Genomic DNA, 26,139 nt, shown 5'->3' on the forward strand with positions numbered 1-26,139 from the left:
GATGTTGGTGATGTGTGAGAATGCACTCCACTATTATCCAGTGACATGCACTGCAGTAAGCACATTTTTTCCAAGAAAGTTGATGATAAAGTTTTCCTTCAAAACAAACAAGTGCTCAGAGCACTCCAAGCTTTTTTTGTTTCAAATTTTAGCAGTTTTTACACTGCTTATACAATGAATTTAAAAGAAAGACGACTCCTTTCTGCTTACTAACTTCATTTTCTAAACAGAGCAGCATCACAAGAGGTTCATTTTCTGCCTAAAAAACTTGGTATACATCTAAAGATCTCGTCTTTTGGTAAGGTCACCAAACAAGCAGATCTTTTCCCAATATGCCCACCTTGAGGTGGGTGATATCAGGCTGATTCACGCTGGGCCAAGCAACTGCATCAAAATGATGGTATGCAAGCTGTTGGGGTGAGGACTGCATCAATGAGTGGATGTTACATAGGGTTGCAAAAAGACCAGAGTTCATCAAGTTCAACCCTTCCAAGTAAACCCAGCACACACAACCTATACTTACCAATCTATACACTCACATACATAAACTATATATACAACCACTAATACTAACTGTAGATATTAGTATCACAATAGCCTTGGATACTATGCTTGTTCAAGAACTAAAGGAGGGGGGGGGGGGCCTATGGTGCGTTGATCGCTTTTATGGGGGAAAAAAGAACACCCAGCTATGTACCTATAATCCCCTCTAATGTATTTGTACAGAGTAATCATGTCCCCTCGCAAGCGCCTTTTTTCCCAGAGAAAACAACCCCAACCTCGACAGTCTAACCTCATAGTTTAAATCTTCCATCTCCTTTACCAGTTTAGTTGCAGTCTCTGCACTCTCTCCAGCTCATTAATATCCTTCTTAAGTACTGGAGCCCAAAACTGCACTGCATACTCAGATCAAGGATGTGTCCTTGATCCGACGGGAAAATCAAACCTGCCCCTCAACATCTGCCCAATTTTCAGCCAGGTATTGGTCAGGTAGGCCCGTCGGAAAGCCCCTTACATGAGCAGATAAGCAGCCAACTCAGTCTAAATGGCTTTTTTCTCTACATTTTTTTGGGGGGGAGGGGGGGGACCACGTATGGGATGTATAAAGTATATATAATGTACTTTTATTTTTTTCATCATATATATTTTAGCGCAGAATTATATACATTTCCTTTCTTTTTCCTATTGCCATTATCTGTGTTTACACCTATAAGTGGGAGGGTGGAACCAGGGGCCAGTGTAGCAGAAACAGTGGATTTACAAAGCAGTAACTTTGCTTTGAATAGTAAACTATTCATCTCTCAGACACAAGAGTATAAAAGCCATACAGAACACATATTGTGCTCCAATTCTATATCTCTATATAATAAAATGCTCCTTCAACATACCCATGTTAACACTATGACAAGGCACAATCAAAATCTGACCTATCTCCTGCTATCTTTTGGAATGCTAGCTGCTTATATCTTTTAGCTCGTACCAGTCAATGCCTTTATGGTAATTCTGTCCATTGAAAAACTGGATCTCTTCAAAGGTTTCAGAGCTGGGGTAATTGCTGCTCAGGTCAGAGTGCATACCTAGGAAAAGGTACAACGCAGTGGTGCCTGAAAGAAATAGAAGGTATAGAACAGTTATGATAACAATGCTGCAGGCTGATGTTCAAAGCATCATCTATGACTTGGAAAAGCACTAGATCTTTTCATCAGAGCAGCAATAATTTTATAAACCATTGTAGCTTCAGCCTTGGGCAAATCACTTTCTTGGCACCTAAGGAGCAAAACCTCAGCCTGAGATGCTCAACAGGCAAGAAGCTAAGGAAGTTATGTGAAAAAAAGGCACTACGTTTGCCCAGGAGCAGTAACCCATAGCAACCAATCAGCAGGTAGTATTTACGGGTCACATGTTTAAAAGCGAAGATCTTATTGGTGGCTAAGGGCTACTGCTACCGGGCAAACTTAGTAACTTTTATTACATTTGGGAATTAGTGTACTGCATTAACAGAAATGGTTTAGAACCGAAATGGATAAAATGACTCTGTACATACTGGCCCCTATAAAAATGTATGAAATTCCATGTTGTTGCAATGACATTTGAGTTGCTTGATCAGAGATGTATGTATTCATCATTAATTCTGGGGCAGAGTTATCACATGCAGTGCAACAAAACATACAAAGGACCCAAATGTGTACCCAAAGGAATATACAGCCTGCTGTAAAGCACAGAGCAAGGACAAGTGTGCAAGGGCACGGTGTGACTCCACAGCAGTTGATGCATTTATGAGAATGCAGAATGGCCCGGATAAGTAAGCTCCTACTGTGCCTAAATAAATTCTACATTCAGTGCTGACTGAAATTAGCAACTTGAGATAATAATTAGAAGAGGCTTGATTAGAGAGGAATTAGGCCTTATGTCAACAAAGCAATCAGCACCTAAGTTTAAAAAGCACAGCATAATTAAAAGTAACTTTTGTCTCCTGGTCTGACCCCGCGCCTGTCATTCATGCTAAATTCAGCTATAGATTGTATATACTGTATGTGTGGAAGGCGGCTGATCAGCTTCCATGACCTCATGGTTGACTTTCTGGTCAGCCTGATTATAACTGGCCCCTTGCCAATGTTCCTTCGGAAGGCAACTGGATCTGTGTTTGTCTTGGGCAACACTTGCTTGTGTCTGGCCCTTAGGTGATTTCCCTTTGCATTAAACTTTAAATATATTTTAATAAACATATGAGTGCCTATGCATGTTTACATATGGGTGCCTCCATAAAACCTCAAGGCAGACAGGCTGAGTTAAGGTGGGAATACAATGGCCGATAAAAGCTGCAGACTGTCAGACAGGCCTACTAGCCCGATAATTTGACAAAAATCGGTCAAGATATCAATTGCCCACCTCAAGGTATACGGCCGCCTTGAGTCAGTTCCAGATGATGGCATCTGTCCTTCAGCAGAAAAAACTTAAAGAAGAACTTAAGCCTATAAAAGATTATAACTTGAAATGCTTTATTTTATATACTGAACATCCGTATCTACCCAGAGGTTCAGCAGCCTTATAACAGTAATGTTTCATAATTCAAAGCGGTCCACAGCAGCCCTCATTCTTTGATCTTGTTAGGCCAGTGGCTCTTAAAGGAAAACTATACCCCAGAAGGAAGACTTTACCAACAGACAGTTTATATCCTATTAAGTGGCCTATTAAAGAATCTTACCAAACTGGAATATATATATATATATATATATATATATATATATATATATATATATATACATGGTATATATCAGTGAATATTGCCATTTTATATCCTTTCCTTTAAACCACCATTAAGTGATGGGCTGTGTGCTCCCTCAGAGATCAGCTGACAGGAAATAATGCAGCTCTAACTATAACGGGACGTAGTGTGGGAGTAAAAGACAGAACTTAGTCTATTAATTGGCTGATGTGAACTAACATGTATGTGTGCTAAAGAATTTTCTCAGATTCTACATGTGCCCTTGGTTGTGTGCACTGTGCCTGGATTTTTTTTCTATTTCTATTTAGGATTACCAAATGGTTTATAGAAATCTACATTGTTTGGGGATATAGTTTTCCAGTATTGCTCTGAGCTGCTGTTGAGAAGCTTAGCTTAGGGGTTGTCAAAAATGATCTAAACATTAGCAGAATGTGAGGTTCCATTTGTAGCCGATGCTGCAGGTCTGATTATTATTGATTCTGATGCAGAGTGCACTGCAATGTATTTATTATTTACTATTTATCAGTATTGTAACTGTATTAATGATTTTTAGTATTCATACAGAATATTGTAGGTTGGTCTCTAAGCTTACGTAACTGACAGCAGCCCAGAACATGTTGCGTGAATCAGCAGAAAAGATGATGGGAAGCTACTGGGGGGGTATCTTTGGGGGCCCAAAAACATTTGGTGTAATGGCATTCCCCTGCAGGCTTACTGGCACTGCCAGGGTTAAGTTCGCTGTGCAGAAACCAAGCTGCAATGGGGCAGAGCAGATTTATACAACATGCCCTGGCTGTGGAACGTGAGTTGCCTCCAGGCATTTACACAGTGCTGTGCATCCTTGAGCAGGAAGCCTGCCCATACAGTAACTGCTCATAGATGCATGCACATGTAATAAACATGCAGAATATAAACACACAGAGATCCTAAAATGTAAAATACATTTAGTATAAACACTGACGTTCTTGGCGCAAGATGAAGTTGCCCACGTTAGCCTAGCCTTTTCTCAGAAACAGCCGAGAAACCTTGCAGCAGATATAAAATATTAATAGGAAAATAATGGCACTTTCTATGCCTGCGTTAACTAGAAAGAAAAGACGCGCAAGTACTAAATGGAAAGAATGATGTCAGAAAATATTTCTTTAATGTAAATCAATCTTGGCATATTTCCCTTTACTTCAGTTTACAGCTCAGAGCATGCAAGGCCTTTATTGTGCTGCCTCAGTCACAAGCAGAACACTCCGCGCTGATCCAGTAAGAATCTCACATTTCCTAACGCACAGAGTATCAGGCAGAAATTGCAGCTGCCGTTCCCAGCATGAAACATTAGAAGAAAGAAAGCTGACAGCTACGCACTGGCCATTAGAGACGACAACATGCCCCTCGCTGTTTTGTGCTTTCTTCTGCACATCTGGTAGAGATTTCAGCCTCCCTTATGAATACCCTGTATCATTACCACTGTTTTTGCAATTCTCACATTTTTATATACAGTACATATATCACCACCCGCATTACATCCTGCACTAATCCTAGCTCCCTCAGTGTATGCACCACATCCTGTACTAATCGGAGTGTCTCCTCTATTCACACTCTAGAGGGGAGTATTTATTAACACTGGAGACAAACATCACCGGTGATGTTGCCTATAGCAACCAATCAGATCTTTGCTTTTGTTTCCTAACTTATAGGTGACCATTCAAATCTAATTGCAGATTGGTTGCTTTGGGCAACATCACAGGTAATGTTTGTCTCCAGTGTTAATAAGTACTCCCCACAGTGTCAAGCAGAAAACTCTTCTGCTCCCCGTAATAATCCCACCTCCGTTGTTCTGAACAGAACATAAGGGAGCTGCCATTGTACTGAATTCTGCTGTAAGCACTTGGTCCCATAGCTCACCAGGCGTTTGCTTTGCTAGTAATGAAATGCTTGTCACCACTTGTGCTATCTGGAGGGTTTCAATTGGGGAACTTAGAAAATATATATTATAAATATATATCCTTAAATTGCATATTCACATTTGAGTAAAATCAAAACTAGCTATTAATTGTAAACAAAACAGCTATTGCATTCAGTTCCCTGGAGCAAGTTCACATAACCTGAGGGTTTGGATTTGGTTTGGCTAAACAATAGGATTTGGCCCAGTCCCAGATCTGTAAAAAGTACTCCGCTAAATCACAAGCCAAATCCTGTATTTGGCGCATCTCTAGAATATATAGCAATTGTTTGCTTTGTGCGGAGGTTAAACTCTCTTTATTCGCCACCTATGTGTGCTACCTTAGACTTAAAAGATTGAAACCCACTCTGCTCCTCCATCAGCCCCCCTCCCCCATCACCGCACCACCTATTATGGTTAAAAGTTTCCTTATCTTTGTACTTAATATAAAAATGCAGAGCGGGGTTGACAGGCACCATCTCACACCACTCTTTTCTCTCAAAGCTCGCCAGATGGAGCACGTGCAGTTGAAGCTAGGCCCAGATTGTCAGCAATATAAGAGGATGATCCGAAGTGCACAAGATGGTGCCTGACAACCCTGCTGTGCAACATTTTTATAGCAGGTACCTTTTGACAGTAATGGGTGATGCGGGGAGGGGGGGCGATGGAAGGGGGCCTAAGAGCTTGTTTCCCTTTAAATGGCATATTTCCCTCACCAGCAGAGTCAAGCTGATTTTAGCCAGAAAATATGCAAATGTGACTTTTCAGCCAACATCCGCCTGTCACAGCTGCTGACAGGGGGTTGCCATTCACTTTGAAGCCAAGTAGCCTGAGTGGTGATTGCATTGCTTCATAGCAGAGCATTGCCTGGGTGTGCCATGTACCTTGCACACGCTCTTCTTCTGTGCCAGTATAGCCCAAGAAGGGACACCTACCAGTTTTTTGAGGTCCAATTATGAGAAGTTTAGGGAAACGATCACAAGTCTTTTCTTTTGACCAAATGTCTTTGTGCCTTTTATCCTCACATGGATCCTGCAAAAATAAAACACAACATTTGAACCCCTTTTCATGTGAAAACATCATGTGACTTCACATGTGCAGGGAATTGTGGGATTGGGAGGAAGCAGGCTGAAGGCAGGCTGAGGACAGTCCACTACTGTTACATTTTATTTGAGTCTCAAAGTAGTCAGATCAGCAGGAAAACACAGGGCCGGGCTTAGGGAACTGTTCCAAAGAATATTATTACATTACAAATCATGAAAAGGCTGCATATTTTTTAATTGATGTATATTGCAATGTTGCTAGAAATGGTGTTTATTGTTCAAAAAGCTTAATTTGTGTTTGGATGGCGGTTCCAGCTATATAACAACCATTATAATGAACTCTGTGGCCCTATAAGTATAGTAAACATATCCTGCACCTCTGATATGAAATGCACTTTTCTATGCAGAGGTACAAGGCAGCCAAACCTGTTGAACAATCAATAAATGTGAGATCAGAACCTGCCACAGAGGGTCCTTCTCCTCAGGGAAGATCTGGAAATATTTATGTGCGAGCTGTACAGGAGGCAGAGTCTCCAGTTTCAGATTTGTCCAAGTGTTCAGAAACTGTACCAGATGCTTGAAGGTGTAGAGTCCCAGGCGGTCATTACCGTAGTTAGACAAGTGGGTCATGAAAATGCTGATCTAAAGCAACACACCAGAAAAAAAGAGAAAATAAAAAGAACACAAACATAAATAAAGAAGAACTTCTTATACTGAACAACACCAGCAAGTAATGAGATTTCACATTCAATATGGTGCAGCATGTTTTATCCAGGGGAATCTTACAGCAAAGGTGGAAAACATAAGGTTTGTTAGATACCTACTGTCCCTTAGCAAAGTCTCTCTAACCCCTACAGGGCTTCATTAGCATGGCCATAGCAAATGCACAGTGCAAACCAGTAAGACTGTAGCAACTGCACAAATACCAGAGCATTATTTAAAGGGGAACGCCACCCAAACTCAAATAATATGTAACAGTAGTCGACTGCCTTCAGCCTGCATCCTCCAAATCCCACAATGTGATGACAATAATGAAAGGAACATCACGGTGCAATGTGGGTTATGTAGTTCCTGCATGCTGTCTGTAAGCTGTGGAGAAGTTGTTACAATTTGTAATATCAGTGTTTTAGTCCCTCCTCCCCTGCCAGGATTTCAAATGATGCAAAAAGAGAAGAACTATTTTGCAGCTGAATTTCAGCATATAAAATGGTATTTATTCATACTTTTTGAAGGAACAGATTACAGAGATGGGTATAGTGGGTTTTTTTGTGCTGTGTGTGTCACTTTAACAAATTATGGTCCAGAAGCCTGAGTTCCCCTTTAAAGGAGAAAGTTTAAACACTCAGATTGCAAATATACTGTGCAACCCCGCCAGTGTGAGAAAAATGGCTAATCTTCAGGTCCAGACTGATGTACATCTCTCATAAAATACATACTGCCATGATGGACTTTGTTCTAGCGTGTCACACCATGCTTGATCTCATTCTCCTGTATTCCCTGTGCTGCCAATATGTAGTATAGGGGTTTCGGTAAATGTACTTACTGTGCAAGTGGCTGCCCAGACCAACAATGGGGATACTTTGGAGAGTTATCATATGCTGTGGTGTGGCATGCTAAACCAGAGAAAGCTGGAGTTTTTTTACCTGGAGGTTAGCAATTTACACCACTGAAGGTGCCAAACATATTGTCACCCGACACGTTTTAAAATTTTATTTCTGTTTAAAGAGGAACTCTGGCTTCCAAACTAAAATTTGTTAAAAGACACCCCACAGAATACTCCTTCAAAAAGTATGAACAAATACCATATTTATAGGCTGAAATCCAGTTGCAAAACAGTTCACCTCTTTCTGCAACATCTGAAATCCTGGCAGGGGAGGAGGGATTAAAACACTGATGTTACAAATTTTAACAACTTTTCCACATCTTACAGACAGCATGCAGGAACTACATAACCCACAATGCATTGTACTGTGATGTTCCTTTCCTTATTGACATCACATGTGCAGGGAATTGTGGGATTTGGAGTATGCAGGCTGAAGGCGGGCTGAGGACAGTCGACTACTGTTACATTTTATTTGAGTCTCAAAGTAGTCAGATCAGCAGGGGAACAGGGGGGCGGGGCTTAGGGAACTTTTCCAAACAATATTATTACATACAAAATCATGAAAAGGCTGCATATTTTTTAATTGACATATATTGTAAAGTTGCTTGAACTATGTTTACTTTTCAAAAAAGCTATTCTGTTGGAAGGTTTGCTTGTATGGACAGACATTTGCCTTCTGCTACCAGTATGGAGTAGCAGCCTGCAAAATATTCCAGCAAACTGAGATAATACATTGCACTTAAAGGGGAAATTCAACTCCTGATTCATTTCCAGTATAATGGAGACTGGGATATCCTTAGTTTGCTGCTGGGCTAAATTTATTTTCCATTATATTTGTTGTGCCCTTGAATTATTTGTCTATTTCAGGGATCCTCAAACTAAGGCCCGCCCCCCACTGCGTCATCACCCCTGGCAGCGGAGAGAGAGGACTCAGCGGGGAGCGGGATGGAGGACAGACGGCGCTGGCAGAGAGAGGACTCAGCGTTGAGTGGGAAAGGGGAAGACTGACAGAGCGGGGGGAACTGGAAGAGGGAGGACTTAGCGGGCAGAGAGAGGGTGGATGGACGGACGGAGGGCAGGAGCGGGAGGGCTGGAAGAGAATGCACGAATGGGCCATGGCCATATTTGACGTGGGGGGGGGTTGGTCTGGCCCCCCAACAGTCTTAGGGGCCATGAACTGGCCCCTTGCTAAGAAGATTGAGGACCCCTGGTCTATTTCATTTCCCAGCAACCCGAAAGCTATACAGGTATTGGATCCATTACCTGGAAACCAGTTATTCAGAAGTTATGGGAAGCCCATCTCCCACAGACTCCATTTTAAGAAAATAATTCTAATATTTATTTTTTTCTCTGTAATAATAAAACAGTAACTTGTATTTGATCTTAAGATATGGAGATCCTAATCTCGGAAAGACCCTAATCTGAAAACCCCCCCAGGGCCCCAGCATTCTGGATAGCAGGTCCCATACCTATATCTGTATATCTTAATGCAGGCAACCAGAGGAGGAGACTTGTAATAAGGCTACATTTTCACTGCCCTAGTTATTTTTATGATTTTTCTTTTAATCAAACAAATCCCAGGTGAGTTGTTACAGTCAGTGACCCTAGAAACAGCACTTGAAATTCCAGAGCCACACAACAAGAATGTTAAAAAAAAATAAAAATTTTGGACACGGTCTTATATAGAGAAAGGGCAGACTGATCTATTACTTCAGGAGGTGGTAATGCACATAGCCTGGCCACGGAAACAGGTCTCTGGGGTCCATAAAGAATTTTAAGGTGAACCAACTTAGTGCTGAGCCAACTTTTCATGGTTGTTTCACCTAGTGGAAGGTCATGGAAAAGGCAATAATACCGAGGTCTATGTAACACTACTGATATATACAAATAGCAATCAGTGACCAACACCTTCCAGGAGAAACACTCACTGAGGGCAAAGGAACACGTTCTGGGAAGCTTAATCAATGGGATCCCCATTTGAGCACTTTCATGCAACACCACAGTACCTTGTTCCCCGGACACATTCAGCACGAAAAAGCTTCAAGAACCAATTATGCCTTAATTAAATATTGATACACCATTTAATGGCTCTTTTATTGTTCTCAGCGTGCCAGCAGTTTATTGAATTGATTGACTGGAACTGCCTTGAGATATGCACCTGAGATTCATAACCGGCATTCAGTAGCCTCATAGATTCCTGTTTATGGCTTTTAAGCGGAGTTTCAGGAAATACTTGAGCGCTGGCTCACTTTCTGTATTCCAAATAAATGTCTGGGGTGAATGATGAACAGTATGGAGAGATGTCAGGATGGGTCAGAAACATAAATCTCAGCTTAGAAGGCAGAACACTACATATGGCAGCCAGCTCCCATGGGCTTGTACAGCAGACTGAAAGGGAAACTCATGGGGCCAAAAAAAGAGTGGGCCCTGTTATTTACCAAGTGTGCATATTGTTCCACTGTATGCGTTAGTGTATCTTGTCTCCAGATGAAGCACCTCCAGTTACTGCCCTTTTCCCAGACACCATCTTGCCCATACACACTCTCTGGTATTGCCTTTTCCCCAACACCATCTTGTCCCACTATACGCACTATTTCATGTATTGACTCTTCTTCTAACATCATCTTGCCCATACACACTATTGCAGGTATTGTCCCTTCCCCAAACACAATCTTGTCACACTCTCTCAGTTATTACCCCTTACCCTAACACCATCTTATCTTACTATACACTCTTTCAGGTATTGCACCTTCCCCTAACAACATCTTGGCTTGACTATATACACTATCCCACAATGATAGTCCCTGGCACAATCTCATCTTACTATGCACACCAGTTTCTTTTTTTACTTGATGGTCCCAGGTCCTGTTGCATTGCTCGGTGTCCCTGCCCCACCCCATAAAGCCAAATATGAATTTTATTCACTTACAGGGTTAAGCAAGACAGTCAGGAAAAGTTCCCCTCCATTAATGATCTTGTCCAATTCCACAGGCCCTCCGGGATATTCATTATAGAATATGGTGTGTGTGAAGAGGCCACAAGTTTGCCGGGGAAGGACCTGTAAATGAGGAAAATAAATATATTAGAGGTTAACATACAGAGCACTATGAATTTTAAGGGTGCTTGGTAAACTGCTAGATAAAAGTATAGAGTTTTTTTTTATACTACTAGGGTTCATGGGAAAAGGAGCAAACAAATACTGCAACTGTCCATGGCTTTGGGGGAAGTCTAGGGGCACAATATGATTAGTCAGTCACTAATCAATTCAAAACTTGGCATCAGACCAAGAGGTTTGCTAGCCACCTTGAACTGCCTTTGAGCCAGCATCTTAGACCGGAGGGGGCACTAATGTGCCTTGCACCATAGAGGACATTTTATTTTATCTGCCTGTAATTGCTATTGGGAAGGTGCCCAGTGTGATATTAGCCTTAGAAGTAGGGTGGGGGAGATCCTTCATACGTACATAGGAATACACTTAGTTTAACCATGAGGAAAAATGCACCTGATGCCTCATTTCATTACACTGAAGAAAACAAGGGAGGGAGTAATTAACAGTAATGCTTATTTACTTGGCACCTAAGCATCCCTTATAGTCTTTGCCACCGAATGCGCCCACACCACAGGCAAGAGAGGTTGCAAGGCACTGGTCAGTATTACAGAGCTCACAGTCACACATTTTATTGGGAGGAAGGGGAGGCTGAAGCCTATTATACAAAGCACGGATAAAAGAATACAAAACAATTTTTTGGGGGAATTAAAATAAAATGAAAACATTTGCATTTTAAACACAGGTGCAGAGTTCCCGTAAGAAGCCCGAGTACAACTGCCTACAGTAGCCGGGCCTCATTCACCAGGCGTTTACTCATGATAGAGCTGCAGTACAAATAAACCGAATGAAAGATTGCTGCCAGAGCGAGGCCCTTTATCAAAGCCTTAGTACAAACTAATCCTATGTGAACCTGTATTCATAACACTAGCAAGCATATGGAACAGCTCACATGCCTGGGCAAAGCTTAACCCCCTCCTGCCCACATGCACAGCTACTCTGAACAATAGCAATGCTACCGAAAGCAAGCCTGGGGACTAAACAGGTGGCTTACAGTGGACAAAGAAGATTGCTCAGTGGTGTTCTTACACAAGTTTCAGGTAAGCTATTACAGGTATGGGATCCGATACCCGGAAACCTGTTGTCATGAAAACTTACGGGAAGGTCATCTCCCATAGACTTCCTTTTATTCAAATAATTCACATTTTAACAATAGATTTTTCTTTGTTATATTAAAGCAGTACCTTGATCCCAGCTAATGTATATTGAATCTTTATTAAAGGCAAAACCAGCCTATTGGGTTTAATGTTAAAATGTTATTTAACAGACTTAAGGTATGAAGATACAAATTATGATTCCTTATTCAGAGAGCCCCAGATCCCAAGCATTCTGGATAATAGGCCCCATATCTGTGTCAATACCTAACATTTGGCATCCCCAGTGAACATTCCTTCTTCTTTAAAGATGAACTGTCATTATAACGAGAAATGACTTAAGCTGTAGTGGATGCACTGCCCTAGGTATGCCTCTTTAGCTGCCAACATTAGCAGAGCAGAAGGTTTTCCCACCTCCTCAGCTCTGTCGCTGGATTTTGCCTCAAATGTCCAACACCGATTGGGGGTTAAAAGAATGTAGAATTATTTTTTTCTATATAGACACCTGAGTGCTGTGGCCCTTAACCAAGCTCTATAGGCACAAACCCTTGAGTCTCTATACAGGAAATATGGTCCTGAATGTATCACAAATGCTTTTATTGCTTCCTGGCAGATTTCACCTACTCTAATTAGCTGTTTCCAGCATGCATCAGCAATTTGCTAAGCACTACTGACAAACAGCATGAGTGAGTTTTTTGCAGTAGGAAAATATATCAGGTGAAGTAAGCATACCCTTTAAGGGAGAAAAATTAGGTTCCCTCTCTTAGGTTGGAACAACATTCTGTGCAAACGTTCGCAATGCTTATGACACATATGGTGCAGACAGTACTCTATTCATTTCAGTCCTGAAAAAAGTCCATAGCTGTGTATATGCCAAATACTTCATTATAGTCTGCTCCATGTGTATCACATCTGCGGCTTTAGCGAGCTTAGGAATTCGGAAGGTCTGATGAAACATCAGCTAGAACACAGCTTCTACAGGATTCTGTCCCTTTAAGAGTATCCATATTTACCAGTTCCTATGTAGTATTTCTGCACTAGTATTTCACTTTCCCACGTAGTAGCAAAGTCTAGACCAGGGATCCCCAATCTTCTTTGTTTGTGAGCAAGACTTGGATGTAAAAAATGTTAGTGAGCCACACACGCATGGAAAAAGTCCTTTGGGGATGCCAAACAAGGATTGTTATTGGCTATTTGGTAGCCCCATGTGGACTGTTGGCTGCAGGAGGCTCTGCTTGGAGTAAAACTGTGTCTGTGCTTTCAAAACTTGCCACCAAGCTAAAAAGGGGCACTTAATTTGGGCCAAACCAAAGGGGTTGGTGAGCAACATTGCGCTCATGATTCACTGGTTGGGGATTCACTGATTAGACCATAAACTTAATGTCCCCCCCATGCAAACTATTCCTTGTATATGACAACATGAAAACCTCACCATAATTCCATTGTGAACAAAGCCCCTGCGGTACCGAGCGGGTTTCAGATGAGGGTATTCTTCTGTGCTTGTAACCTTAATCCCCCATATCTGTTTCCAAGCTTCATACAACTGTACATGAACAGGATACACACCAGAATGATGGGGGGCCACAGCATACCCCATATCCGTAGGTATGCCATGCTCCTAAATGGAACGATAAGGATATAGAATACACTTTTGTTACCATAAAGAATATACATTTTTGCAATTAGCAAAACTAATCATTGCCTTTGAATGAGGAGCTGCAGCTTACAATAACACTGTAAATTTAATTTTGTGGCATTTGCGTGTCATAAATATCTCTACCTACCACAGCGAATTTCCTGTTTAAGGCCATTTGCTCCGCCAGCACCGACTGGTTGTGGAAGAGATGGGGTTGCATGTGACTCCACATGTGGGGAAACCACCAGAACTGTTTCACGTAGGAGAGCAGCAAGTCATCCCCTTCATCCTCGGCATCTGTACCTGGATCGATGATAGAAATGCTCATAGCATAAAGGAATTTGTGTCTTACACAAAATAAACTGTACAGCTTTTTAGATCATTCTTCCTATTTGGCTTTTAAAGTCAGACATCTTTAATGAAACCTCAGTGTTCTACAGGTACTCATGAGCTGCAGGCTATGTAACTGCCCATTAGGCATCTTTTAGCACTATTACAGATCTAAAAGATGTGAGAAGAACATAGCACTTGGGGAAGCCACTATTGCTCTGATGAGGAAACCTCATCCAAAGACTGTAATTGAATATTCAAGCAGTTACTATAAACAGTGGGTGCTTGTGCAGTTTGAGGTGTTTGTTCAATAGTTAAGGTGGCCATACATACACAGGGCAGTTCCTTAGACCAATTCAGCAGCTTATTGGCCCGTGTATGGGCACTAACTACGGGCCTGCCTGACTGACATCTGGCCTGAAATCAGCCAGATCTCGATCGGGCAGGTTTGATTTTTAGTCGGATCGGGGACCGCATTGGATCATTGATGCTGTCCCCTATACCCATCATTCTAATGCAATCATTTGGCCCCAGGGCTAAACAACCGAATCAGCCCGGTATCACCCACCTGTAGGTGGGGATATAGGGAGAAGATATGCTCTTAGATATGGATCTTAGCATGTATGGCCACCTTTAGACCTAACTTAGTTGAGGCAAGCAATATGGTAGCTCACATACATATATATATATATATATATATATTATATATATATATATATATATATATATATACCATAAGCTATGGTCCTAGCACGGTGTGGTCTTTTGTAAATATAAAATAATTTTTCATACATAAGGTACAGGTATGGGATCTGTTATACAGAATGCTTGGGGACTGGGGTTTTCTGCATGAGGGGTCTTTTCATAATTTGGATCTCCTTACCGTAAGTCTACTAAAAAATAATTTAAACATTATATAAACCCATAAGAATTGTTTTGCCTCTAATAAGGATTCATTATATCTTAGTTGGGATCAAGTAGAAGATACTGTTTTATTATTAGAGAAAAATGAAATCATTTTTAAAAGTTAGAATTATTTGAGTCTATGGGAGATGGCCTTCCCGTAATTCAAAGCTTTCTGGATAACGGATCTCATACCTGTATAGTCTCCCATATCCAGAAACTGTGGATTCTGGGCTTTCCTTATTAAGAAACACAAATTTGTGGAATTTTTTTTTTTTTTTTTTTTTTTTTTTAGAAATAAGGTTTCTCATAAATAAATAAATAAATAAAGTTTCTCATACTCTGCAGTTGCTCACCTGTATGGAAGAACTTGCCAGAGAAGCCAAGATTGAAAGTAAAGTTGGGGATGTGTGTTCGTAACTCCATCTGTGTGTCGTACAGTGCCTGTAATAATATAGCAGAAATATGATATTGGCAATTTAAGAACAATGCAGCCACAAGCACCACCTCTTAGCCATGCCTAAAGCACAGAGGCAGGGCAGGCAATATATGATTGACAGCTGGGATTTTTAAATGCCCTTATAATGGGTATGGAAGTATAAATAAAAAAAAGGAATTTGGTTTTCATGTTTAATTTGCAAAGAACTTTTATTATACAGCTTATTGGTGACAGGTCACCATTTCCCAAAATAAACAATGATGCTGAAATTAGCTGCATGTTTAATTATAAACCTATTATTAGGTCTAACCTGGCTCTCTGTGAAAAGGTAATGTTGCCTTCCCAAAGGCACAATATATATTTATATTCCTTATATTTCATAATTCTGGTTACAATTTCAGACTTCAATAAGGACTCTATTGTTTTTAAACTTTTCATTATCTTCTCACACAGGCGCCTCTAGGGGCATATTTTCTCCAATTCAATTGGGGAATTCCAGCAGTTCTAATTTTTGCCAATGTAATTAATGTTTCCTGACTGCCAGTAAAACGGTTCTTAAAAAATTTACAAATTTATCAAAGCAGGTCAATGTGCCTATTTGTCAGAACACGTTCAACTGCTTTGAGCAGTAAAATGTCATTCTGTTTTATGAGATGTTAGAGGTCAGTGATGGCACTGAGCTCTAACACCACACCAAATCCCTAAACCTATAAAATTAATGAGCACACTTCTTACCTTCACATCTTCCACCTTCATGCGAGTTCCTTCCTTCCCAACAAAGATATCATCAATGTCTACTAGTACATAGCGGTTAAGGGGCAGGGACAACCTTTTTCCCGTAAGGAATGACACCGCATCAACAAACACTAGTTTGTGTAGCCAGAAGTTAAGATTGTTGCCAAACAGGACCCTCTGGATACCATCATGTAATCCCAGGTCCTGGACCACAGTGGTGTGGAGGGCTGCGTCAACGCTGAGGTGGGGTATGCTCTCTGCTGACTTGGTTTTAGCCAAAAGAACAGGTTCATAGGTGGAATGATTGGATTGGAAGACGGTCCAGTCTTCCCCTGGAAGGTCCCCCTTGTCCACCTGGTTAGGTCGGGTTATATACAGGAGAGGGGATTTAGGATTGATGCTGCAGTCTTTCAGACCAAGATTCGAGTGAAGGTACAGGGGGAATCCTTTAAGCTGGGCGCTCAGCAGACTGTTCTCGTTGGCCTGTGGTTGAAAGAAATGCAATGTATGAAACTTGTGAAAATCCATAACCACAAGTATTTTTTTGGCAGAAATGATCCAATGCTACACAATTAGGGTGCCAGGTACCAAAGACCATGACTAAATGCTTATTCTCTAGTACAAACATTTACTTATGGATTGTTTAAATGGAGATACATTAAACCACGCTTCTCTCCCCTACTAAGACACATCATTTTCCCACTAGTCTACCTGGATTTCCTATGGGATCAAAATCGGAAAGTCTGCATTATTGGGGCAGCATACACCATTATACACTTTGTTCCACATGAACATAATAAGTAGGATTTAAAATGAAAATATGTTATAACTATTCATTTGAACTAGAAAAACACAAGAAAAATATTGATTTTTTTTATGACAAAGCACAAATGGATCATTGTGCCCCTCTCTCTTTCCCTATAATTAGCATAGTTTATTTAAAAAACATGAGATCTGTATAAACAAACCCCATCCTTTCTAATAATTTGTGCCAGGCTTTCCAATAAGCGTATAATAATAATCAATCGAAAATAATCAGTTGATTAAATACCATCTTTTCTTCCCAAGAAGAAAGTGAAACTGCTTTCAGTTTTATAAATAATGAGGGCTAAAAGTAAGCATAGCACAAGCCATAGTGGTTGAACTTGTGTACAGCATACAATGGTACGGTGCACCTTTAAAAATACATGTTTCAAGGGTTTTAGAACATAACTGAATAACTTTGTACAGGCTAGCTGTTGTGAGTAAATGTATAAATAAAAAAATGAAACAAATGTATGCATACTAAATGCCATAACAAAGCATGGTTTTCCAATAAAGGTGACGGCGATATTCCAGGTTAAGTGCTACAGTCAAACAGGAATTCAGCCAGGTCATGTATAAGAGCGGCCCTGCAGTTCATAGCTAGTCGATAAACCTGTAGGTCACTAAGCAATTATGCAGGCTAAAGCTGACCACACACATTACATTCAGCTTGACTATCTCTGACCAAACTCTACGATTATAGGTCCACAGCCACATGTTTTAGACTTGGGATCATTGGCAAAAAAAAGGGGTGTTTTAGACTTGGGTTAACTGGCCCAAATGGGGATATGTTACTATGTTGTGTCCTTCGTAGCTTTGGTTTGCCCTTTTGGCCAGTGAACCCAAGTTTAAAACATGTGGCTGTGGACCTTTAATCATAGAGTTTGGTCAGAGATAGTCAAGCTGAATGGAATGTGTGTGGTCAGCTTTAGCCTGTATAGCGGTTTAGTGACCTGCTGCAGGGAAAAAAATACTGTAAGAGCAAGTGCAGTAGAGATGTTGTACTGCGGGGCTTTCCCATAGCAGTGCCTCTGTGCCTTTTCCAATATAAAGTCACATATAAAAGCACACTTTTATCATTAAAGAAAAAATATGTGGTTTCGAAGTCAGTCTTATGTTCATTTAATGTTTGTACAGGTATGAGATAATCCTATTGCAAAACCCCAGGTCCCTAACATTCTGCATAAGTCCCATACCTGTATATGTTATTTAGTTTTTGTTTTTTTTAAAGCAAATTAGTATAGGATAATGCTATTTTTGCCATCATTTAGTTAATATTTATGGTGAGTTGATCTGGTTATTATATATATGAGCCTAAAACTGCTCATCTGTAGATCTGTATTTATAATTGCAAGTAGGAACTGCCACTACAGAACTATAATCCTCTTGAAAAATTCACTCACTTTCTGGTGACCTGTTACTGCAGAATACAGAGAAGAGTTTAGCCGAGGCAAGCAAAATGGCAGCCATCATGTTTGTACATAAATACCTACATCCAGAGAAGCCTTGTTCTGAACACCTAGACTATGCCAATATACTGTACTGTCTACTTAATGGAAAAATACACAAAAGCTAAACAGATATAATGAACTCGGTATATTTTCCATTTAAATTGGCAACAGTAGTAGAAGAAAATTTGAAAATAAGCTTCACAAGAGTTCCTCCTTACACAAAATATACTGTATATGTTTTCTAACAAAAAGAATAATTATTTTAATTTTCAAACTACTGGTGGGAAAATTAGGTTCCTGAAACACCCCACTGGTGCAAATTATAGGGCAATCACAAGGACTTATTTTCTGTAATAAAGCATTTTCCTTCTTTTGTGGAAACATTTCCATATAAAATGTTAGATTATCAAAGAAATGGTAGCATCACGCTGGAGGCTTAATTGCAACAATGTAGCACTAAGTACCAGTAAGAGGCCAATTAATATGACGAGGAAAAAGTTTGCTGTGAAAAAGTCCATAATGTAACTAATATACTATATGACTAATAATGTACAGACACCTGTCTGTCCAACGTCTCATTCTTACACCAAGGCTATTCATGTAAAGTTGCCTTTCTCTTTGCTGTGATAACAGCTTCTTCTCAGAAGGCTTTTCACTAGATGTTGGTGGAACAGGCTTCCAGTGACCCTCAAGAGAATCAGTGAGGTTGGGATCTGTATTGGGGATCAGGCCTGGCTCCATCCATGAAGTCATTGTCCTGACTTCAACACAATAGCCCAAGCACCTTCTTCTGCTCCCATCTCAACCATAACAGCACAAACGGCCAACCCCAAATAACTTCTTTACCAGAATATCAGTGTATGCTGTAGCCAGTTTCTTTTTACCCACAACCTTTCCAATTGGAAGTCTATGGGATCATAAACTGACCTTGAACTGCATAACAATCTCTTCTCTAAGCCATTTGAACCTATACCCATTAAAGCTAAAAGTGACTATTCATGGGCTAGTGCTTGTAGGTTTCCAACCAATATGAAGAGACCACACAGGGCGCTGCTGCTATTGTTCTGATCATATGGGCAACTGAAACAGAAGGGAATGAAAAGAAGCCATGGCTGTTTGCATTTTGGCGGTAACAGGTAGTTTTTGGGAAATTGCACAGGTTTCCATACAGCTAAATGACAGCCAGCATAAAGGAGAATGAAGCATTTCTCTGGTGATTGAAGTATGCTGGCCAAGAAATGTTATGTGCGACGCTGACCTTAGTGCACACTCTGGGCCGTATTTTTATAGTGTGTAAGCCCGTAGCATCCAATCAGATCTTTGCTTCTGTTTTCTAACTTGTAGGTGACCGTTCAAATCTAATTACTGATTGGTTGCTATGAGCAATCTCACCAGTGATGTTGGCTTTACACACTATAATACATATGCCCCCCCTGTGTTCATTTTATATTAATGGCCCTTTAAATGTGAGACAGCAGCAACTGCTTACCTCTAAACCACAAATTAACTAATGTTTAGGTAAAACGTAGAGCCAGAAATCACTGTACTGCATAGCAAAGCGCCTTTCAATAGATTTTTTTTTCTTATTAACTTGTATTTGATTCATTTCTAAGCCTGGAATAAAAAGCCAACTCACAAAATTTTCAGCATGGGATAATCAGGCTGCAGATGTACAATTACAGGTACCTTGAGCCTTCGGGCATTAGAAACAAGGGATCAGACTTTTATTCAAGAGGGTGGATAATGACTCATTACCATAAGTGGTTTAAGCAATGGAATTCACATTTACGCTAAATGCATTACCACCTATAAGAATAAGGCTAAGACACACGGGACATACTCTCTGCTGGAATTTTTTAGCTGGAGTAGCAACCAGGTCCCCCATGGCCTCCATCGCCACCTATGTATGCACACAAGTGCACATACTCATTCCATATAGTTTTCCATCCCCGCACTATGGTGTCTGTGGCAGCCCTAAAAAAGGGGTTGGGCACAGGGCACAGTCACACCCTATAACCCCTGGTATTTATTGCCACTGTCTGCAACTTTATTATGAGCTTTCGGGAACCTGTGTTCAAATGTTGATAAATATTGTGAAATACTTTGCTGCGCAAATAAACTGTATTAAATTAGGAAACTCTCTCCCACAGGGGGGAAAACATTCACTGATTTCAACTGAATTGCCTAACCATAACAAAGTGCATTGGCTTGTTAGGAGTGAGTTTCTCTAGACCAGGGGTACCCAACTATTTAAAAAAAAAAAAAAAAAAAAAGCCAGGGAGCTGGGGGTACCAAATAAGAGCTGTGATTGGCTATTTGGTAGCTACTGTGCGGAGTGGTGGCCACAAGAGGTTCTGTTTGACAGTACACCTGGTTTTCATGCAAGCAGAACTTGCCTCCAAGCCAGGAATTCAATAATAAGCACCTGCTTTGTGTCTACTGAGAGCAACATCCAAGGGGTTGGGGGTTGTTGCTTCTGAGCCACTGGTTGGGGATCACTGCTCTAGTCCATTGCAGTTCGTATCTATATAGTTGGCTATTTGATCACTATACTACATCTTTGGAGGGTAGATTACAGGAAAATGATAATGTCATTCAAAAAGATCAGTGAAGTTCTTGAACTGTCTGGGGGGTATAAAAAAAAACCTTTGGAGGATCAAATCTAGCCCCCTGGGCCTCCAGTTGGACAGCGCCAATCTAGACCATCCTTTAACCCCATTGGATTTCAGTTGGTCTATTCATAGAGGATATCTGAGGAACCTATACATTTGGAATCCCTGGACAGCATCATGGGGGCTGGGCCTTGCTTTTTCATTTATATTTGGACAAACAAGCGCAATCTGTATTGCATTTGCATGGCTAAACTGTGCAATATCAGCCACATATCCGCGGCATAACTACTGTACCCATCCCCCCAATAGGGCCCATCAAAGACATGTCAGTGCAGGGATAGAGGATGGAAGGTGAAAGTAAGGTTTAACAAAGAGGGCAATTAAGAATGTTTTGTTGCCTGAGCTATGTCTCAGTGAGAGGGCAACAAAATGCTAAATATCCCCCCTCATTCATTTGTGACAAGAGCCTGGAACCACTACATAGAACAATTTTGAGCAACAAAAAAATCTGACCCACTTTAGTCCATTCCAATTATTTTGCTGCCCAATAAGCTGAAAATCACTTAAACAACAAGGATTTGTACTTCTGTGTTTGACACTTGCACATTTTCATCTGTCCTCACCCAGAGTATCCATCTAAGGATTCTGACTTTCCTTGCAACCCGATTCTTTCTCACTAGGAGAAAACTGGACATAGCCCTCCTCACCTCCATTATCTGGGGAGAAAATCACTTCAGCAAAAACAGATGGAGAGACTCTGTCATTATCACATTTCCTTGGGGCAAGAAGGAAATTTGAGGAGGCCTCCTATATTTCTAATCTACCAACAAGGCCATTAACAGAAAGGATAGACAAGACAATGCATTTAACGTATGACGACAGGATGCAGAGAAAGGAGATTGAGATGGGTCAGAAAGAAAAATTAGGCACATTAAATATGTAATTGTAACATGAGCAGTTTCCAAGTACATAAGACTATTTTACAGAGCATCCCACAAAGTCATGGGCTGCTTTCCCCATCTCTGGGGAAATTTCAGCTGCTTTAGAAGTACCCAAAACATAGTTACATAGTTACATAGGGTTGAAAAAAGACCAGTGTCCATCAAGTTCAACCCATCCAAGTAAACCCAGCACACTTAACCCACACCTACCAATCTATACACTCACATACATACACTATATATACAACCACTAGTACTAACTGTAGATATTAGTATCACAATAGCCTTGGATATTCTGATTGATCAATAACTCATCCAGGCCCCTCTTAAAGGCATTAACAGAATCTGCCATTACCACATCACTAGGAAGGGCATTCCATAACCTCACTGCCCTCACCGTGAAAAACCACCTACGCTGCTTCAAATGGAAGCTCCTTTCCTCTAATCTAAAGGGGTGACCTCTGGTGCGCTGATTGTTTTTATGGGAAAAAAGAACATCCCCCAAAACAAAAAAACTTTTAGAAAACTTCCTTTTGTATAGGTTCCAGGGTGCCTATTAATCTCTAACCTTGTTAGTAGGTAAAAATGGCAAGAAATATGTGACCTTTCATCTGGCCTTCCAGAAGAACCTAGAAGATGTAATAAGCATTCTCTTCAATTATGTCCCTATGTGGCCTATGGTCTGACTCCCCCTTCCAGGACTCAAAGCCCCCCTATGGGAAAGACCACTGCTGTAAAGTTTTATATATGGCAACAAATATTTTCTAATTCACCCTCAAATATGTCCTAAGTGGCCTATGGAATGGGTCCCCCTTCTGGGGCTCTAAGCCCCCTATGGGGGAAACCACTGCTATAGAGTTTAATCTCTTTGGAGAAGTTGGACATTAGCCCGACAGACAGAGAGAGAAGTGACATTAGCCTGAGAGGGAAGGGAAAACGTTTTTCTTTGCATGATGCGTGACCAAAAAGAATGCGCAAAGTCAACTCTGCTTTATCTACACTACAGACATCTGGAGGGCACAGATTGTAAGGATTTGCTAAGTTTAAAGAGAGTAAATAAATGCTTCATTAATTAGCTCAATTCGAAGCTGTCTGTATTGAAATGACACTGTAGTGGCAAGAAAACTGTAGGCTGTCAAAAGTGCAATGTTGAACTTACTAATCTGAATTTCTTCCCTGCGATAGTGAAGGCCTTTTCCAGGCTGAATCTTTGAATGAATTTTTTGAAACAGACATGGCATTACCAACACGAGAACCAAAATGATCCAAATAGATCCTATATGGGCTTATCTAGTCATGATTACTCATTGTGGTTGTTTCTGGAGGACTATTTCCAGCAATACAGTTTCTGCATATTCATATTTTATGGCTGTTTACTAGATATTGTTCTGATGCAATTTCCACCTCTCCAGGCCCAATCTGGGGGGTCAGCCTCAGTGTTTGGGAACCACTACCTTAAAATAAAACAAGGGTCTGTGTGGCCTAGCAGTGTGGCTGCTGTGGGTGTTTCCTATTGAAGGGTTCCCTAAATGGAACAATAGGAAACCCACCAGGGAAAGTCTCTAGATTTTCTTATAAACTGAATAAAAACATACCACATAAATTAGCCAGCACCGGGGTTACCCTGCAGTGGGTTAGAAAATCTGCAGTAGTGGCACAACTGAAGACATTGTATTCTAAGGGGATTATGTAAGAACAGGTGCAACGTTAGCAACAGGTATTAGCCCCTAAAGCAAACGATCAGCAGGTAGTATTTCCTGGTCTCCTGCTTAAATGCAAACTTATTGGTTACTATGGGTTACTGCACTGGAGCAAACTGTGTGCCTTTTATTACATTCCTCCATATGTATTTTATATTGTTGCTATGCAAAGTGAGCCCAGGGCCCTGCTTGGCAGCCTCTACAACAACTACAGAAACCCAGGACCATATGTGCGTTACTAATAATTGCGTGAAATTAGCCATGTTCTGTATATGTTTATCAAGCACAGGAAAGAAACTTGTAAACAGAAACCACATCCTGGTCTACTGGAAATCAAAGCAAGAACATTCCTTTATGTTTATCTGGACTTTGCATTTTCCAAGTTAAGCACTGAGACCACTAAACTCCTTGCCAGATGATACACTGCATGGTTTTAAAGGAACCATGGTAATAGTCATCTAACTGGCCAATAGTGAGGAGCTGCCTAATGTGATGACAGCAAATGAAGCCTGGCTATGCCGCTAATGTCCCTCCTAACTGGGGGGGCTAATTTGTGTCAGGTGGAAATAATCCATGGAGGGGGCACAGGGCAGCTATATGACATCATGTCCATGTATTTTGGAAAAGTAGATAAACACAGCTGCACGTATAGAGTTACATAGGCAAGCGCTGCACTTTCCCGGCACAAAGCTACAATAAAAACTTGCCATGAGCTTTCAGCTTTTTATATATTAAAGGGAAACTATACCCCCAGAATTAATACTTAACCAACAGGTATATTACAATGTATTACAATTTATTAAGATTATATGATAGTGTATATCAGTTAATTTTGCCCTTTTACATCTTTTAACTTGAGCCACCATTTTGTGATGGTCTGTGTGCTCCCTCAGAGATCAGCTGACCGGAAATGATGTAACTGCGACAGGAAGAAGTGTGGGAGCTGATGTGCTCTAACATATATGCATGCCCTTGGCTTGTGTGTATGCACTGTGAATCATATGAACCCATAAGATCCCCCTTAATACTTATTTTTATGAAAATGGTCAAGAAACAGGTCATTATGCCAATATAAACCCTGACATTGCTAATCTTTACTTCCTGCCTCCCACCAGTTCCCAGCTTACTAACCGGTGTCAATTCCTTACACAACTTGAAGGAGAGTGATCATGTGCTTGAGGGCAGGGCAAATTTCTGATGGTTGACAAGCCCAAACTTCTGGGATGGCCACAAAGTCCAGAAAGGAAAATTTTTAGGGGCAACTGCAATACTAGTATTATAGAGAAGCAAGCTGCACAGTGGACTGAGCCAGCTGTCACATCTCCTGCCAGCACAGTCAGGATGGGGGGCAAATGGATGACCCAGACCTCCAGGCTATAATCACCTGCCGCTTTCAGTCAATTGAAGTAATAAATATTGCTGATTTTAACTGTTTGCATGTTGTGCCCTGTTGGTCTTGCCTCATTGCATGTTGCCAGTAAAAGGAAACCTTGACTCGGGTCAGCACCATGGATTCTAAGTTACGTGACATGTAAAGGCTTTATAAAGGACCCTCTGTTCAAAAGCACTTTGGTGTTTACTAAACCAATAAGCTATAGTTAACAAGAGAGGGAAAAACAAAATTGTCACTCTGAGGAAAGATATTCAGTTTGTAAACAATTACCCTTAGGCTGATGGCTCATGGGAGGGGGTTTGATTATCACAGCTCTCTTAAGAGCTGATCAGAACTTCCTTGCCTGCCAGCAGCTACTTTCTATGTTTCTGAGCAATGAGCACCTTGCAGGGAAACATCTGTCACAGCAAAGTGTTACTATTTAAATTAATGGGGAACAGCTTCTGGGGACAAGAGGGTTTTGATTGCTGCTGTTATCCCCTAGACAAAATTTTCCTTATATGCCATCAGCCTTATGGGAGAGGTGCAAATATACATTAATAAGTAATAACCCCACCCCTCACTGCAATCTCCCAAGTAGATCTTAAGTTGGCCAAACACGCACCGATATTATCACATGAAACCTTGTTTCATACGATATTTTGTGCATGTATGGCGCATCAACGAAACGTCCGATATCACAAAGGCTGCAAATATCGGTAATCTCGTCGATTGGGCAGGATAAAAGATGGAAGCAGCAGGTGGAGGTAGAATTCCTATTGTTTCTACTTCCATATCGGATGATTCAGCCCTGAACATCAGTGGTGGAAATGAATGATCTTTCCTGCGACACAGTAAAAATCGTAATTGCTACATGTATGGCACACCTTGGACACACGGAGCTACTAGTATCAGCTACTTGTCATAGCTACTAAAATGGACAACGGTCTCTATGTGTGTTTTAGCAGAGGCAATTATATGGCAAGGTATTTTCTGGAGTTTAGTAGCTGCAAAAAAGTAGCTGCTACCAGTAAGCTCAGTAATTCTTCATCCTAAGGCACTGTCAGAATGTTACGATATTCACTAGCCTTCCCTCTGTCCCACCCAAATGCTCCCAAGTGCTTGTCTTTAATGGGCTTACCTGCCCCTCCCATGCAGCTAACAAAGTAATAACTGGATAACTTATCTGTAAAGGTTAAATTTTATTTCCC

At 40.9% G+C, this 26,139-nt stretch overlaps 1 protein-coding gene across 2 annotated transcripts in view; it reads right to left on the minus strand.

Moving 5' to 3' along the window:
* The window catches only part of ndst1 (N-deacetylase/N-sulfotransferase (heparan glucosaminyl) 1), a 54,670-nt gene that overhangs the window by 8,713 nt on the left and 19,818 nt on the right, over positions 1–26,139 (minus strand). For both annotated transcript variants that reach the window (XM_012958919.3, NM_001011159.1), the window contains 8 exon segments: positions 16,049–16,531; positions 15,231–15,318; positions 13,790–13,944; positions 13,438–13,623; positions 10,735–10,863; positions 6,662–6,844; positions 6,095–6,191; positions 1,481–1,604 (listed from right to left, as the gene is read on the minus strand). In XM_012958919.3, the coding sequence (XP_012814373.1) occupies positions 1,481–1,604; positions 6,095–6,191; positions 6,662–6,844; positions 10,735–10,863; positions 13,438–13,623; positions 13,790–13,944; positions 15,231–15,318; positions 16,049–16,531 (1,445 nt within the window).

This window comes from Xenopus tropicalis, chromosome 3 (assembly GCF_000004195.4).
Source record: "Xenopus tropicalis strain Nigerian chromosome 3, UCB_Xtro_10.0, whole genome shotgun sequence".
Lineage (NCBI taxonomy): Eukaryota > Metazoa > Chordata > Amphibia > Anura > Pipidae > Xenopus > Xenopus tropicalis.